Below are 15,716 nucleotides of genomic sequence, written 5' to 3'. Positions count from 1 at the left end.
AGGCTGTTGGTACTTGAAGACTGTTCAATCTGACAAGAAAACAAATTTCTCCCCCATTATAAAAGGCTACCCTAGTACAAGGACAGAAGATATTTCTTCTGGGGCTCTGGGAAGACATTTAATATGAAAAGATATCAGAGAAGACAAACATAGAGGCAGGAAGTCACATGAAGGTGTTACACCCCTTCTTTCAGGGTAACATGTCTCTCCAAGGGCAAAGATACGTGAATGTAACAAAAAACTTTTCTCCTTTGAACTGTCAGAAGGATTATTTGGAGAGTAAAAATGAGGGGAACTATTGTTAAAATGGATTAAAGTGATGATTCCCAGATTTTCTTTGCATGCCCATCTGGTTGATCTTGGAAATGGGTTTTTACATTATTGTTTTGCCAAATTGCTTAGACTGGTACTTACAAAGTATTTGTGTGGAAGCAAAGAAAAAAAAAGTTATACTCTACAGTACTAATAAACTGATTAAATGTGTACACATAACTTTGAACTGGGAAACTCAATTTATTGAAAATACTGTTTTGGTTGACAAAGATCTGAAGAACAGTTCTGTACACTTCTGAAGATTAAGAACAAGTTTTAAAAATTTATAAAATACCCGTAAATGGAGAACTTATAGCAATATTTTACCTATTTATAATAAATTAATCACCTCAAAAGATAACTTGGAACATCAAAAGGAACAATGTTCAGATTTCACTTTGATAACTGTACCTTCAGCAAGTATTTCTTAGTGCCTAATACGAAGAGGGACTGTTTCATGTGTTTGAGATACATTGTGAATAAAACAGACAAAAATTCCTGCCTTGTTTTCTATCTTTATTAGCTTGAAGGCCCTTAATGGGTGGGCACACAGAAAATGAACTCCTCCAGGGTCTCTAGATGAGGCATCCATCTGCCAGAGCAAAAGACCGTGAGTTGCTAAGGAGATCAACCAGGCAGGGAGAGGGAGCATACATGACTAGAGCACAGACCATGGTCTCCAACTGGTGATGTACTGTATGGAACGGTATCCCGTGGGCCTACCTCTGAGAAGGGACAGCAGGTAACACATGAGTCCCCAGTCATGGGGCTTTGTCACCTGGCCTCCCAGTGACTCAGGCCGCCCGAGTGAATCAGTTCAACCCTACAGGGTTCCTGATCCTTAATATCAAACCCAATCATAATCTTCAAATATCCTATTTAAAAGGGGCGGGGAGAGAGATAATTTTAAATATTTTCTTTCTGAGTCTGAGTAAAAAAAGTTTAAAGAAAGATTTGCTTTATATTATGAAGTATTACAAAAACAGAGTAAACAGTGATGTTTTGATTCTCAGGGACTAACTGGTCCTAACAGGTACTAACTGGGTTGTATACCATTAATCTTCCTGTCATATCTGCTTCTCTCCGGGGTAACCTTACGTTCTCCTATTGTCAATGCATTTTCTTGGTAAGGCTGCTGGCAGTTCTACTGTTACAATGTAACTGGCCTATGATATTCTATTTCTTAAGTCCTAAGGTGTATTCTTTTTCCAAACTTGGTTCAATTATCCTTCTGTGAAAAATTCAATAGCAGGCCAGAAAGATGGGTATTATGGCTCCTATACATGCCAGTCCTATTCACAAAAGGATGTTACTAAAATATCAGAATGTTATTTAATCAGTCATATGCACTATTTACAAATGACAATTTAGTATATAAAGATATTTAAAATCAGTGGGAAAAAGCTGAATTAATCAATGGCATATGAAGTACTTGCTATTTATCCAGAAGGAAAAAAATTTTTTAAATTCTTGTATCCAATGACATCAATGGAAGCATCAGATAAAGAGCCCTTTACTTCATACCCAGTGTGAAATGGGTGACTTTTTGCCGTACCAGTAAAATGATGGATCCAAGTAGCAATGGTCAGAATCTGGATGGAGAAAGCTCAATCGGCAGCTTGATTCCAGTCAGTCTTATCAGAAAATAGTCTATTATGGGCATCTACTTGAGCAACCCAGATGGTTGTACTAAGCAGCTGTGACTTTTACCCCCCATGTACAAAGGATGAAAGGGTGCTTTTTAATATATAATTTCCAACTAGAATATCAAATAGCTAGGCCACATCCAGAGCCCAAGGTTTAACAAAAATGTAACAAGGTTCATCAAATGGAGTATTGGCCAGAGCTGAGAACATTGTGTTCTTTCCACTGAGAGGAGTGACCATTTCACTCTGGGTTTCTTAACGGCACTGAGTAGGATCCTAGTAGTTTCAGTTAGTGAAACCATCAGTGAGCCAGGCCCAATTACAGTAACCTCTATGAATTGAGGACTTTATAAGCCAGCAACTTTGCTTCCTTCAGGAAAGAGGGGATACATTATTTCCCTTTTAAGAGACAGCTACTAATATTGCATATACAGCTGACATACTGTGGGGCCAGGACAGCTGCCTTCCTGAATGCTCCATTTTCACTCCACAAGTGAGGCTTGCTGGGTCCTTTTCATTTTGTTAGTTGAGTCCAAGACGACACACTCCCAAACTGGAATTTTAGGTCAGAGCCCTCTACCCAGGGAAGAGATATCCAATGTGTAAAAGAGCCCAAGAGTAAACTAACAGATGCTTTTCAGAAGGGATGGACCTGGAAGCTTTGTCAGGGAATGAAGTCAACCCCATCCCCCAGCTCCCAAGGGCTGCTCCCTTTTGCCAGAAGTTTCAACCCACGAAATCACCAGTCACAGAGACCTAAAGCCCAAAATGATCAGAGCTGTTGAACCTCAGACGTATCTTTACATACAATTCTTCCTGATTAGAATTCTATGACTTATGCGAATTACAGGGAATTTGAATTCTCTCTATAACTGATGGGAATTAATCCCTACTATACTTTCAGATGTAAACATAACTGTAGTACACTCCACTTGGCCAAAGTACCTCATCCATAAGGTTATTACATTTGTTTGCCTTCCCTACCCAAACCCCATTAGCTAAATCTAGATGTCCCTTATCCCCACATGAACTAGTAAGATGTTGTCTTGGGCATGGATTCAATAAAGCCATATAAATTTGAACCCCTCCCCTCCTTGGAGGTTTCCCATAATACTTGGTTGGGTGCCAATGGCCTTTGGAGCCAGGGAAAACTCCTCCTTAAAGCAGATGTAGCTGGGGTATATGGAGGTGTCAGGAGGTGTGGAGGAAGTACCTTTGTGCAATTAAGCAAGGCACAATTACGTTGAACTGCACAGTGGCTGCTCACCATTCAGCCAAAAGACTTTTAGGTTCATGCAAAGCCCTGTATCAGGTGGTACTATCGATTTCATTACATTGAAAGGATGTCTTTTCCACAATTCTCTGATCATATTTGAGGTTCTCCTTGACTTTATAACCTCCTGATAAGGTTTGTGCCCTCTGGTTGACTTAAGCTTGGCTTACACAGCAGCTTTCTGCCTTCGTAGCAGAACATAACTAAATTATGTGTAGAAACAAATAGACTCAAACATGTGAACGCTCAACAGAATACAGTAGTCCCCACTTATCCACAAAGGATGCTCTCCAAGAATCCCAAGTGGATGTTTGAAACCATGGGTATACTGAACCCTGTATATACTGTATTTTTTTCCTATACATACACATGCCTATGACAGTTAAATTTATAAATTAGGCATAGCGCGAGATTAGCAACTAATAATAAAATGGAATAATTATAACAACATGCCAGAACTGCTCTTGCAATTTGAGGCCACTATATAGTAAAGTAAGTGTTACTTGAATACAAGCACTGCCATACCCTGACAGGTGATAACTAAAATGCCAAGTGACTAACTGGCAGATAGTGTGGGTACACTAGACTAAGGAATGATTCAATAACCCACATGGGAGAGAGAGCAGGAGGGTATCAGACTTCATGACACTACTCAGAATTGGGTGCAATTTAAAATGTAGGAATTGTTTATTTCTGGATCCATTTAATAACTTTAAAGTGCAGTTGACCATGGGTAATGGAAATTGCGTAAAGTGGAAATGCAGATAAGGGGGGACTACTGTATAAGCTTAAATTTTGCTCACATCATGTTCAACTGGGAAAGATGCAGAAGAGAATTTTGCTGCATATATTCATTCAGGCATGCTGACTTATCTCGTACCATGCTGCATTCAAGCACGGCACCAAGTTTGTCCTAGAAATGATATCCATTTTGTTGTGACAGGGCCCTGGTAATTTGTTAGGGGAGTCTCTTATTTTTCAGACTGGGATGGACATCCACATCTTAGTAGCCAGTCACAAAGACCGACGTGGATGAAAAGGATATTGGGAAATTTGGACTGTGTGCCTGGAATAAAATGAAACTGGTACTGGTGAAGAGATTACCAGCCTGTGTGATGTGTGGGAGCTATCTAATAGGGTATGACTTCATTCAGGCCTATCCATAGTACTCTGAAAAGAGAAGAGAAGCCTGTGTGAATTCTTCGATATACTCGGAAGGTTGCCTTTTGGACACAATTCTTCCTGCATTCATCTTCATCTCGTTTCTTTCCTATGTGAATTCTGATTCACTGTGAGGGTTTACTTCTGGGACTGTCTTCTTATATTGACTACCCTCAATTGTTTTTTGTGTATCTCTGATATCAAATGGGGTCTTCTTTTTGTCAAAAGGATTTTCTAGTTATTACATCAGTAGGCATTCCCCTCTCCCTGAATTTTCTGGTATATGCTTAGGGTTGACTTCTTATATATAGAATTTCCCATATTCACTGCATTCATAAGATTTCTACCCACTGTGAGTCCTTTGATGTATTCTGAGGTTTGATTTCTGGCCAAAAGTTTTCCCACATTTATTACACTGAAAGGGTTTCTCCCCTGTGTGAATTCTCTGATGATCACTAAGGATTGCTTTCCGGACAAATTTTTTCCCACATTCATTACATTTAAATGGTTTCTCCCCAGTGTGAATTCTTTGATGCACTCTGAGGGTTGATGTCCGGGCAAAAGTTTTCCCACATTCATTACATTTGAATGGTTTCTCTCCCGTGTGAGTTTTCTGATGTTGAATGAGATGATCTTTTCGCCAGAAGGATTTTTCACATTCATTACACTGGTAAGTTTTCTCCCCAGTGTGAGTTCTCTGATGTATTCTGAGGTTTGACTTCTGGCCAAATGTTTTTCCACATTCATTGCATTGAAAGGATTTCTCCCCAGTGTGGATTCTGTGATGATCTCTGAGGGTGGACTTCTGAACAAAAGTTTTCCCACATTCACTACATTCATAGGGTTTTTCTCCTGTGTGAATTCTTTGATGTCCCCTGAGGGTTGACTTCTGGACAAATGTTTTTCCACATTCATTACATTTATAGGGTTTTTCTGCTGTGTGAATTCTCTGATGAGTACTGAGGTGTGACTTCTGGGAGAAAGTTTTTCCACATTCACTACATTCAAATGGTTTCTCTCCTGTGTGAGTTCTCTGATGTTGAATGAGATGTCCTTTCTGACAGAAGGATTTCCCACATTCATTACATTTATAGGGTTTTATCTTCGAGTGACTTCTCTGGCGAACTCTGTTAATCGATGTCTGGTAGGATTTCTTATTTTCATGACATTCAGAGGATTTAACCCAAGTCTGTGTTCTGTCACTATTTACCAATGGGTTCTCTTCTGTGACAGTTGTTTGAGGATCAGTGAGGTGTGCCTTTCTGTTGAAATTATTTCCACTTGAATTTAATTCATAATGTTTTATACCCATGTTAAATTTATTATATTCATCCACAGGTGACTTCTCAAAGGATTTCCCACACTGATGAAGATGTGGGTGTTTCTTCCCTGTGCCAGTTTTCCTGTGGTCAAAGAGAGTTTTCTTATCACAATTTTTCCTAAATTCATCATCTTTAGAGGATGTTTCTCCTGTGTGAGGACTCTTAGGTTTAACACAGTTAGCCTTATCATTAAAGGCTTTTCCAATTTTATTACATTCAAAAGCTTGCTCCAAAGTGTGAAACTTTGCATGCTTGGGAAGATTTTCATTATAATTGAGAGCTTTCGTGTTTTTATTATGTTCATAAAATTTCTCTCCAGTCTGAGTTTTCTCAAAGTTAATTTTGAAAGGTGAATTCACACATACATTACAGCAACCTATTTTCTTTGTTGAATAGTTTCTATTATTAGTGATACATTCAGAAATACTTTGCAAATTCACACCCCATGAGTCACATTTGCAGGACATTTTTGTTGGAGCAACAGCAGCTACATGCAGAGTAAATGGTTTCCCCAAAACTTTCTCTTCCTCTGTACTCGATGTTTTATTATTGATACATATTGCTTGCTGCAAGTGTTTGTCTTTGATTTTCTTGTTCTGCTTGATCAGGTCATCACCTCTGTAATCTTCTAAAACAGAAATATTGAAAACATCTTATGACTCTTACATCTTTTGTGGGTAGGGCTTATCAACATGCAGCCTATGTTGCACTTAATGATTTATCAAGATTAAATAATTCAGATGTATGTGTGTGTAAATACATGTATCTCAGACCACCCTCCTTTAAAAAATATTGCTATAGTGCAAATGGGAGAGGAAACTGGTAATGAATACATATTTTGCATGTGATTAGTAAGATTTTCCTAACTGGGTGGAGAGAGGAAAGAAAATAAAATAAAACTTAAGCTTTTTATAGGGGTAGTTATTTTAGGGAGCAGGAAAAACAGAGAATGGGATAAATACAACAAAAACTCCAAATGTAAGTAGTATAACAAGGAAAATAGTTGAAAGCAAATTACAGTTGAAAGTAAGTTACAGTCTAGGTCTTGACATTATCTAGATTATAATGGTTAGAATAGTCTACTGTCTACATTCTTACAATTTGATATCCCTCAATTCAACATCAAATTAAATTTATAACAGCACCAACTCCTTTATGATTAAATGAAAAAGTTTACAGCTCTAACCCATCTTATGGTTGTGATTCATAGCAAGTATAAAATTGCTGAAATTAAAATGCATTCTTGCAACTAACTTAGATGCACTACTCCATTCTGGCTGTCATAGCATTGATGTATTCCATCAGAACTAAGCGCTAAGTGAACCTGATCATCCCATCCTAAGTTTTCACATTTCAATCTGACATGAGGGGTACAATTTTAAATAGGGTATCATAGAAAGTTTTACTGTGAAAATGACATTTAAGAGACGTCTGGATTTTTATGCATTCTAAATGCCTATCCTTGACAGGTCATATTGCAAATATCATCTGCCACTTCTCGCTTACCTCTTAAGATTTTATTAAGCATGAAACAATATATATCTGCATAAAACTTTCATGTACAACTTAATAGTATTAAGTGAACACTCATGGAATCAGAAACCATGTTATGAAACACAAATGGCTCTGCAAAAATCCCTGTGTACCTCTGCTTGGTTATAACTTCTCTATGTTTAGAATTCACCACTCTCCTAATATTTATGTAATCATTTCTTTGATTTTCTTCAGTTTTATCACCAATATATGAATTCCTAAAAATGTAGTTGAATTTTGCCTGCTTCTGACCTTTACATAAATATAACTATATATGCATATTTTTTGTTTTCTTTTGGTTAATATCATGTTTGTAATCAGTGTACAAGATTTTATGTGGCTGTATAATTTTTCCTTAAAGAATACAACTGTTTCTCCATTCTACTGTTGATGAGCACAATTTTTGCCAAACATAAACAATACTGCCATTAATATTCTTTTATGTATTCCAGAGAACATAATCGTATCTTTTTGTTGGTCATACGGTTAGAAAAGGAATTACTTGGCTACAACATGCAAAAGTATACCCTGATTAGAAAACATCCTGGTGGGATGCAAAGGCATAAGAATGATACAACGGACTCTGGAGACTTGGGGTGGGGGAAGGGTGGGGAGGGGGAGAGGGAAAAAAGACTACAAATTGGGTTCAGTGTATACTGCTTGGGTGATGGGTGCATCAAAATCTCACAAATCGCCACTAAAGAACTTACTCATGTAACCAACACCTGTTCCCCAAACACCTATGGAAATTTTTAAAAAAGAGGCTGGACGTGATGGCTCATGCCTGTATTCCCAGCACTCCGGGAGGCTGACGCGGGCGGATCACGAGGCCAGGAGATCAAGACCATCCTGGCTAACACGGTGAAACCCCGTCTCTATTAAAAATACAAAAAATTAGCCGGGCATGGTGGCAGGCGCTTATAGTGCCAGCTACTTGGGAGGCTGAGGCAGGAGAATGGCATAAACCTGGGTGGTGGAGCTTGCAGTGAGCTGAGATAGTGCCACCGCACTCCAGCCTGGGCAACAGAGCAAGACTCCGTCTCAACAAAAAAAAAAAAAGAAAAAGAAGAAAACATCCTCCTGATATCACAGTGGTTTTACCAGTTTATATTTTCAGTCAGTGGAGGGTGTCTAACATTCTATATACTCACCAAGACTTGGCATTGCCGCATGTGTAAACTTGCTTTGTATCTGTTATTTCACCTCATATCTCATTTCATATATTATTTTGTGCTCCATGAAAACTAACGAGATTGAACACATTTTCTAAGATTTACTGGCCATATTAAAAGTTCTTGTTCAATGTTTTTGGCCATTTTTCAATTGGGTTGCCCATCTTTTCCCACAATGACTTGCAGAATTTCTTTACATTTTCAGGAAGCATATCCTTTCTAAGTTATTTGCACTACATACATATTATGGTAGTTGGTGGCTTGTCTTTTCACCATTGAATAATATATTTTATCAACAAATTTCTTACTTTTAATAGAATCAACTTTATTAATCATTTTCTTTTAACTGCTGCTTTTTGTGCCTTTAGACTTTCTAAGAAAAGTCTTGTGATATTCAGGTATTCTCCCCTAAAGTGACCTGGAGTCTAACCACTCCTACAGAATTATGTCTACTACTGCTCAGTAACTCACTTGGGTGACTCTGGTTTGAGAATTCCTCCTCTGAGAACCAAGGCTCTTCTCCTTGCTCCAACTTGAAGATCACCTCTGGTTTGAAATGGCAGTACCCTGTAAATAAGGAACAACAGAGGACTTAGACCAGATATATGAGATTTTAGTCTCCAAAAGTGGAAGAAAATACAGCTTTGGAAGCAGTATCCTGAAAGTGCTCCTTTGCATTTATCACTGGGAGTTGACAACATATTCTTTCTGGTCCTCGACAGGGCATAGTTACTTTGGAATCCTGAATGAAAAGCCTAAATAACATTAAACTCTAAGTATATTGTTCACATGTATTGGCACTTAAAAAAGAAGTACCTTCTATAAGGAGTTACAAGGGTAACTTATGTTTACATGCTTACCCACTGAGACAAGGTTGCTGTAGTTCTCCAGCATCACATCTCTGTACAGATTCTTCTGAACAGGGGCCATTTGCTGCCACTCCTCCTGGGTGAATTCTATAGTCACGTCCTTGAATGACACTGACGCCTGTAACAGTACATTTCTATTCAATCTGAAGAGTTCAGAATTAGATGACGTAGAAAATACCCATGAAAACAATTCTTGGCCGGGCGCGGTGGCTCACGCCTGTAATCCCAGAACTTTGGGAGGCCGAGGCGGGCGGATCACAAGGTCAGGAGATCGAGACCACGGTGAAACCCCGTCTCTACTAAAAATACAAAAAAAATGAGCCGGGCGCCTGTAGTCCCAGCTACTCGGGAGGCTGGGGCAGGAGAATGGCGTGAACCCAGGAGGCGGAGCTTGCAGTGAGCCAGGATCGCGCCACTGCACTCCAGCTTGGGCGACAGAGCAAGACTCCGTCTCAAAAAAAAAAAAAAAAAAAAAAAAAAAGAAAACAATTCTTATCATGTTTAACTCTAAAAAGCTTGAACGAATATAAAGGATGCCTATTTTGAATCTAATTTTATCTTATACTTTGAAGGTATTACACTGGTAAAAGTTTTTATAGGAGAGGTGCAGTGGCTCATGCCTGAAATCCCAGCACTTTGGGAGGCCAAGGTGGGAGGACTGCTTGAGCCCAGGAGTTCAAGACCAGACTGGGCAACACAACAAGGCCCTGTCTCTACAAAAAACTTAAAAAATTAGCCAGGTATGGTGGTATGTGCCTGTAGTCCCAGCTACTTGGGAGGCTGAGGCAGGAGGATTGCTTGAACCCAGGAGGCTGAGGCTGCAGTGAGCCATGATCACACCACTGTATACCAGCCTTGGTGACAGAGCAAGACCTTGTCTCAAAGAAAATGTTTATAAATGATCTGTATATATTTATGAGTTATATACATACACTATAAATAGATACATTAGTAAAGCTTTTGTTTTAATTCTTATTTTTGTAGCCAAAAAATATAAATAAACTTCCTACTATTTTTATTCCATCCCAACAGACTACCCTGGGCACACATCAGGGCAGGAGTCAGCAAATTATGGCCTTTGGGCCAAATCTGGCTTGCCAGTTTTTTGTGCATGTGTGGTAGAGACAGGGTCTTGATATGTTGCCTAGGCTAATCTTGAACTCCTGGCCTCAAGTGATCCTCCCACCTTGGCCTCCAAAAGCTCTGGGATTATAAGTGTGAGTCACTGTACCTGGCCACTTGCCACTTTTTAAAGTCAGTTGGCACACAGGCACACCCAATCATGTTGCATTGTTTATGGCTGTTTTTGTGCTGAAATAGCACTGAGAAATTCCATCAGAGACCTTATGATTGTCAAAACTGAAAATATTTATTACTTGCCTTTATAGAAAAAAAATTACCAACCTCTGGACTAAATAATCGTATTATAGGAAAGATAAAGAAAGTATAATACAACAACAAAGGAAACATATTTTATATATATAGGAATTATGTAGATTGGAAGTAAAAGGATGGAAAAAGATATACCATATAATCAAAACCGAAGGATAGTTGACATGACTGCATTATTATCATACACAGATTTTAAGGTAAGAAAGAGGTATAAAAAATGAGTAACGGGCCGGGTGTGGTGACTCATGCCTGTAATCCTAGCACTTTGGGAGGCCGAAGCAGGTGGATCATGAGGTCAGGAGTTCGAGACCAGCCTGACCAACATGGTGAAACCCTATCTCTATTAAAAATACAAAAGTTAGCCGGGCGTGGTGGTGAGTGCCTGTAATCCCAGCTAGTCAGGAGGCTGAGGCAGGAGAATCGTTTGGACCTGGGAGGTGGAGGTTGCAGAGGGCTGAGATTGCTCCACTGCACTCTAGCCTGGGTGACAGAGTGAGATTCTTGTCTCAAAACAACAACAACAACAACAACAAAACTGAGTAACAATTTGTAATGATAAAACAGTCCTTTCAATAGAAGATACAACAAATCGAAATTGCTATGCACCTGGCAAACATAGCTTCCAAATAGCATTTCTCATTATTCGCATATTTGTAAATTCACATACTAAAATTATTTGCAACCTCAAAATCAATGCTTGCAGTTATTTTGCAGTCATTTGTGGACATGTACAGGAAGGTAAAAAGACATACATGTTCCCAGATGAGGCTGAACAAGGTGATCTTCTGCTTTCTTGTTTCAGCTCTGATAATGTAAATAAGTGTCCATTTCTCAGTCTATTTAGTGCCATATTTACTGCATTTTTGTGCTTTTTCTTGACGACGACTTTTTTTTTTTTTTTTTTTTGAGATGAGTCTCACTCTGTTCCCAGGCTGGAGTGTGGTGATGCGATCTTGGCTCACTGCAACCTCCGCCTGCCAGGTTCAAGAAATTCTCCTGCCTCAGCCTCCTGAGTAGCTGGGACTACAGGCACGTGCCACCCTGCCCAGGTAATTTTTTAAATTTTTAGTAGAGATGGGGTTTCACCATGTTGGCCAGGATGGTCTTGATCTCCTGACCTTGTGATCCGCCCGCCTCAGCCTCCCAAAGTGCTGGGATTACAGATGTGAGCCACCGCGCCCGGCCAATGATTTCACTTTTTAAATGGCCCATATGTATAGCAGTTACGTGCTGTCTAGTGTGCCTATGTGCAAGAAGCCTGTGATATGTCTCATGGAGAAAACATCTATGTTAGATACGATTCATTCAGGCATTAGGTATGGTGTTGGCCATTAGTTTGATCTTTATAAATCAACAATATTAAATAAGGTGTCTTTATGCAGAAAGACACACAAAAAGATTATGTCCTGACTGGTTGACAAAAATGTGACCAGAGGCTTAACCCTGTATTTCTCCTCTGAGCAATGGTTCAGTATTTATTAGTTCAGTGTTTGTAGTGACTTTTTGGAACATTACTACTGAGAATAATGAGAACTGACCGTATATAAACAAAAGATGACAGAAATGAGATACCAATCTACAATTTTAATTAGTGATTTTAATGTAACTCTCCCAGTAACTTATAGAAAAGCAGATTAAGAAAAACCAACAGGGATATAGAACAGAAGTCAGTGAACCACAGCACAAAGGTCAAATCCAGCTCAGCTCACCACTACTGTTTTTTTTTTTTTTTTTGGTAAATGAAAAATACCACCACTACCAATTTTTTTTTTTGTAAATAAAGTTTTCTTGGAACACAGCCACATTCATTTGTTTATGCATTATTGATGGCTGCTTAACACTACAGCTGCAGAGTCTGGCAGATGCAACAGAGACTGTATCTCTCACAAAGCCTACTATCTGACATTTACAGAAAAAGTTTTCTGACCACTGATACAGAAGATTGAAAAGACATAATTAACCAACGTGAATGACATATACAGGATAACCTCTGCATAAAATAATTCTCTGGTGTCCTTTGCACATCAAAAAAAAAAAAGTCTATCTCACTAAATTACAAAAAATTACAATCATACAGCGTAGCTTTAGATCTTAGCTTCGAGATGTAGAGAGCTGATAAAAGCAACACTAACGTCCTTAGAAGAACATACCTGGGCAAACAGAAAATTATCTTTTTTTTTCAAACTATTAGGAGACAGATAGGCACCTGCAGGGAGAATCAGGATGTGCTCATTTGCTAAAGGTAAATGTATACTAGTCTGAGTGTGTGAAGTCCCTGGGGGCCATACACATAGGGTTATTTTCACCTTGTTACAGGATGAAAGGAAAAATCAAAAGAGAAATTAGACCAGGCACAGTGGCTCATGCCTATAATTCCAGCACTTTGGGAGGCTGAGGCAGGCAGATCACTTGAGGTCAGGAGTTTGAGACCAGCCTAGCCAACATGGTGAAACCGTGTCTCTACTAAAAATAGAAAAATTAGCCAGGTATGGTGGTGCATGCCCATAAGCCCAGCTACTCGGGTGTCTGAGGCAGGAGAATTGCTTGAACCCGGGAGGCGGAGGCTGCAGTGAGCCGAGATGGCACCACTGCACTTCAGCCTGGGTGACAGAGCGAGACTCCATCTCAAAAAACCAAACCAAAACAAAACAAAACAACAAAAAACCCAAAACCCAGAAACTAGAAAATACATTGAGATTACTCACAATGAATACACAAAATACCAAAATGCATGAGCTGCAGCTAAAGCAGTGCTAAGTGTGAAATTTATAGCAGTAACACCTATATTAAAAATGATCCCAAATCAATATGCTAATTGTACACTTTAAGGAACTAAAATGAGGTGGGGACCTTACTACTAACCTTACAAAAATAAAAAAGACAATAAAAGAATACAGTGAACTGTACAGCAACAAATTACATAACCTAGATGAAGTGGACAAATTCCTAGAAACACACAAACCACCACAATGAACTAAAAAAGAAACAGAACATCTGAACAGACTGATATAAGGCTGAATCAGTAATCCAAATCCTCCCAACAAAGAAAGGTTCAAGACCAACTGTCAGTCTTTAAATGTTTGCTGAAGTCTACCAAACATTTAAAGAAAAACTAATACCAATCCTTCTCTAATTCTTCCAAAAATAGAAGATGAGTGAACATTTCCTCATTCTATGAGTTACCTTGAACCAAAGCCAGATAAAGAAATCACCCAAAAACTATGATCAATATTCCTTCTGAATATGTGTGCAGAAGTTTTCAACAAAATACTAGCAAACCAAATCTTGCAACAAATAAAAAGTACTATACACCATGACCAAGTACAGTTTATTTCCAGGAATGCAAGGTGGCTCACCATAAGAAAATAAATCAGTGTAATATATCACAATAATAAAATAAAGAAAACAAATCACATGATCATCTCAACTGATGCAGAAAAAGCATTTGACAAAAACATGATTAAAAAACAAACATTTAACATAGTAGGACTAGAATAGAACTGCTGCTACACAATAGAAAGCACTTCTGAAAAACTACAGCTAACATAATACACTAGGCTAAAAAACAGGAAGGTTTCTTCCAAATATCAGGAATAAGACAGGGATGCCAGCTTTCATCATTTCTATTTATTATACTGGAAGTTCTAGCTAGAGGAAATAGGCGAGACAAATTTTAAAAACTGCATCCAAATTTGAAAGAAAAAAAGTAAAACTATCTCTATTCTCATAGACCATGAGATTTAACATGTGGAAAAGACTAAGGAATCCACAAAAAACTACTAAAACCAATAAATGAATTCAGCAAAATTGTAGGATACAAGATGAACACACAAGAATCATTTATCTCTCTAAATACTAGCAATGAATAATAAAAAAGAAAATAATGCCATTTATAACAGAACAAAAAATAATAAAATAGGAATAAATTTAACCAAGAAGGTACATGACTTATACGTGAACAACTAGAAAACATTGCTAAAAGAAATCAGAAGACCCAAATAAATGGCAAGACACCTTGTGTTCATGAATTGGAAAATGTAATACTGTTAAGATGACAATACTCCCTAAAGTGATCTACAGATTCAGTGAAATCTATATCAAAATCCTAATGAACTTTCTGCAGAAATGTTGAACCTACAATTTATATGAAATTGCAAGGGACTCTGAATAGTCAAAACAATCTAGAAAAAAAAAAATTGGAGGGATTACATTTCCTGATTTAAAGACTTATTATAAAGCAACAGTAATCAAGAGAGTGTGGTACTGGCATAAATACAGATATACAGATCCACAGAATAGCACTGAGAGCCCAGAAATAAACCCATACATTGATCATTTATTAGGAAAAAAATAGTTTTCAACAGATGATGCTGGGATAATTGAATCTCATCAAAAGAATGAAGTTGGACTCCTACCTTATACCGTATATTTAAAATTGCCTCAAAATAGCCAGGTGTGGTGCCTCACACCCGTAATCCCAGCACTTCGGGAGGCTGAGGCAGGCAGATCACTTGAGATTAGGAGTTCATGACCAGCCTGGTCAACATGGTGAAACTCTGTCTCCACTAAAAAAATATAAAAATTACCCAGGCGTTGTGGTGCACACCTGTAATTTCAGCTATTTGGGAGGCTGAGGTGGGAGAATCACTTGAACCCGGGAGGCAGACGTTGCAGTGAGCCAAGATCATGCCACTGGACTCCGGCTGGGGCAACAGACCAAGACTCTGTCTCAAAAAAAAAAAAAAAAAAAAAAAAAAAAAAAAAAAAAAGGCCTTAAAAGGGATCAAAGACCTACATATAGGAGTTTAACTGCGTGACTCTTAGATGAAATCAGGAGTAAACCTTTATGACCTTGGATTTGAAAATGGCTTCCTGGATATGATAACAAAGAATAAAAATTAGACTTCATCACAATTAAACTTTTGTGCAAAGGATACCATCAAGATAGTGAAAAGAACCCACAGAATAGGAGAAAATATTCACAAATACTACATTTAATATCTAGCAGCCAGAATACATAAAGAACTCTTATAACT

The 15,716-nt window shown here is 38.3% G+C and overlaps 1 protein-coding gene across 7 annotated transcripts in view; it reads right to left on the bottom strand.

Annotated features, from left to right (window-relative positions):
- Positions 1 to 493: 493 nt before the first annotated feature.
- The window catches only part of ZNF510 (zinc finger protein 510), a 46,279-nt gene continuing 31,056 nt past the window's right edge, over positions 494 to 15,716 (bottom strand). For 5 of the 7 annotated variants that reach the window (XM_077966491.1, XM_015118127.3, XM_077966494.1 and 2 more), the window contains exons 4-6: positions 9,280 to 9,406; positions 8,891 to 8,986; positions 494 to 6,342 (exon numbers count right to left, since the gene is read on the bottom strand). In XM_077966491.1, coding sequence (XP_077822617.1) covers positions 4,736 to 6,342; positions 8,891 to 8,986; positions 9,280 to 9,406 — 1,830 coding nt within the window. In that variant the 3' untranslated portion in view covers positions 494 to 4,735. The remainder of the gene's footprint in view (positions 6,343 to 8,890; positions 8,987 to 9,279; positions 9,407 to 15,716) is intronic. The other 2 variants (XM_015118130.3, XM_077966492.1) reach the window with 1 other exon arrangement.

This window comes from Macaca mulatta, chromosome 15, assembly GCF_049350105.2.
Source record: "Macaca mulatta isolate MMU2019108-1 chromosome 15, T2T-MMU8v2.0, whole genome shotgun sequence".
Taxonomy (NCBI): domain Eukaryota; kingdom Metazoa; phylum Chordata; class Mammalia; order Primates; family Cercopithecidae; genus Macaca; species Macaca mulatta.
The sequence above is the reverse complement of the archived record's forward strand: the minus strand, read 5'-3'. Positions and strand labels throughout refer to the sequence as shown.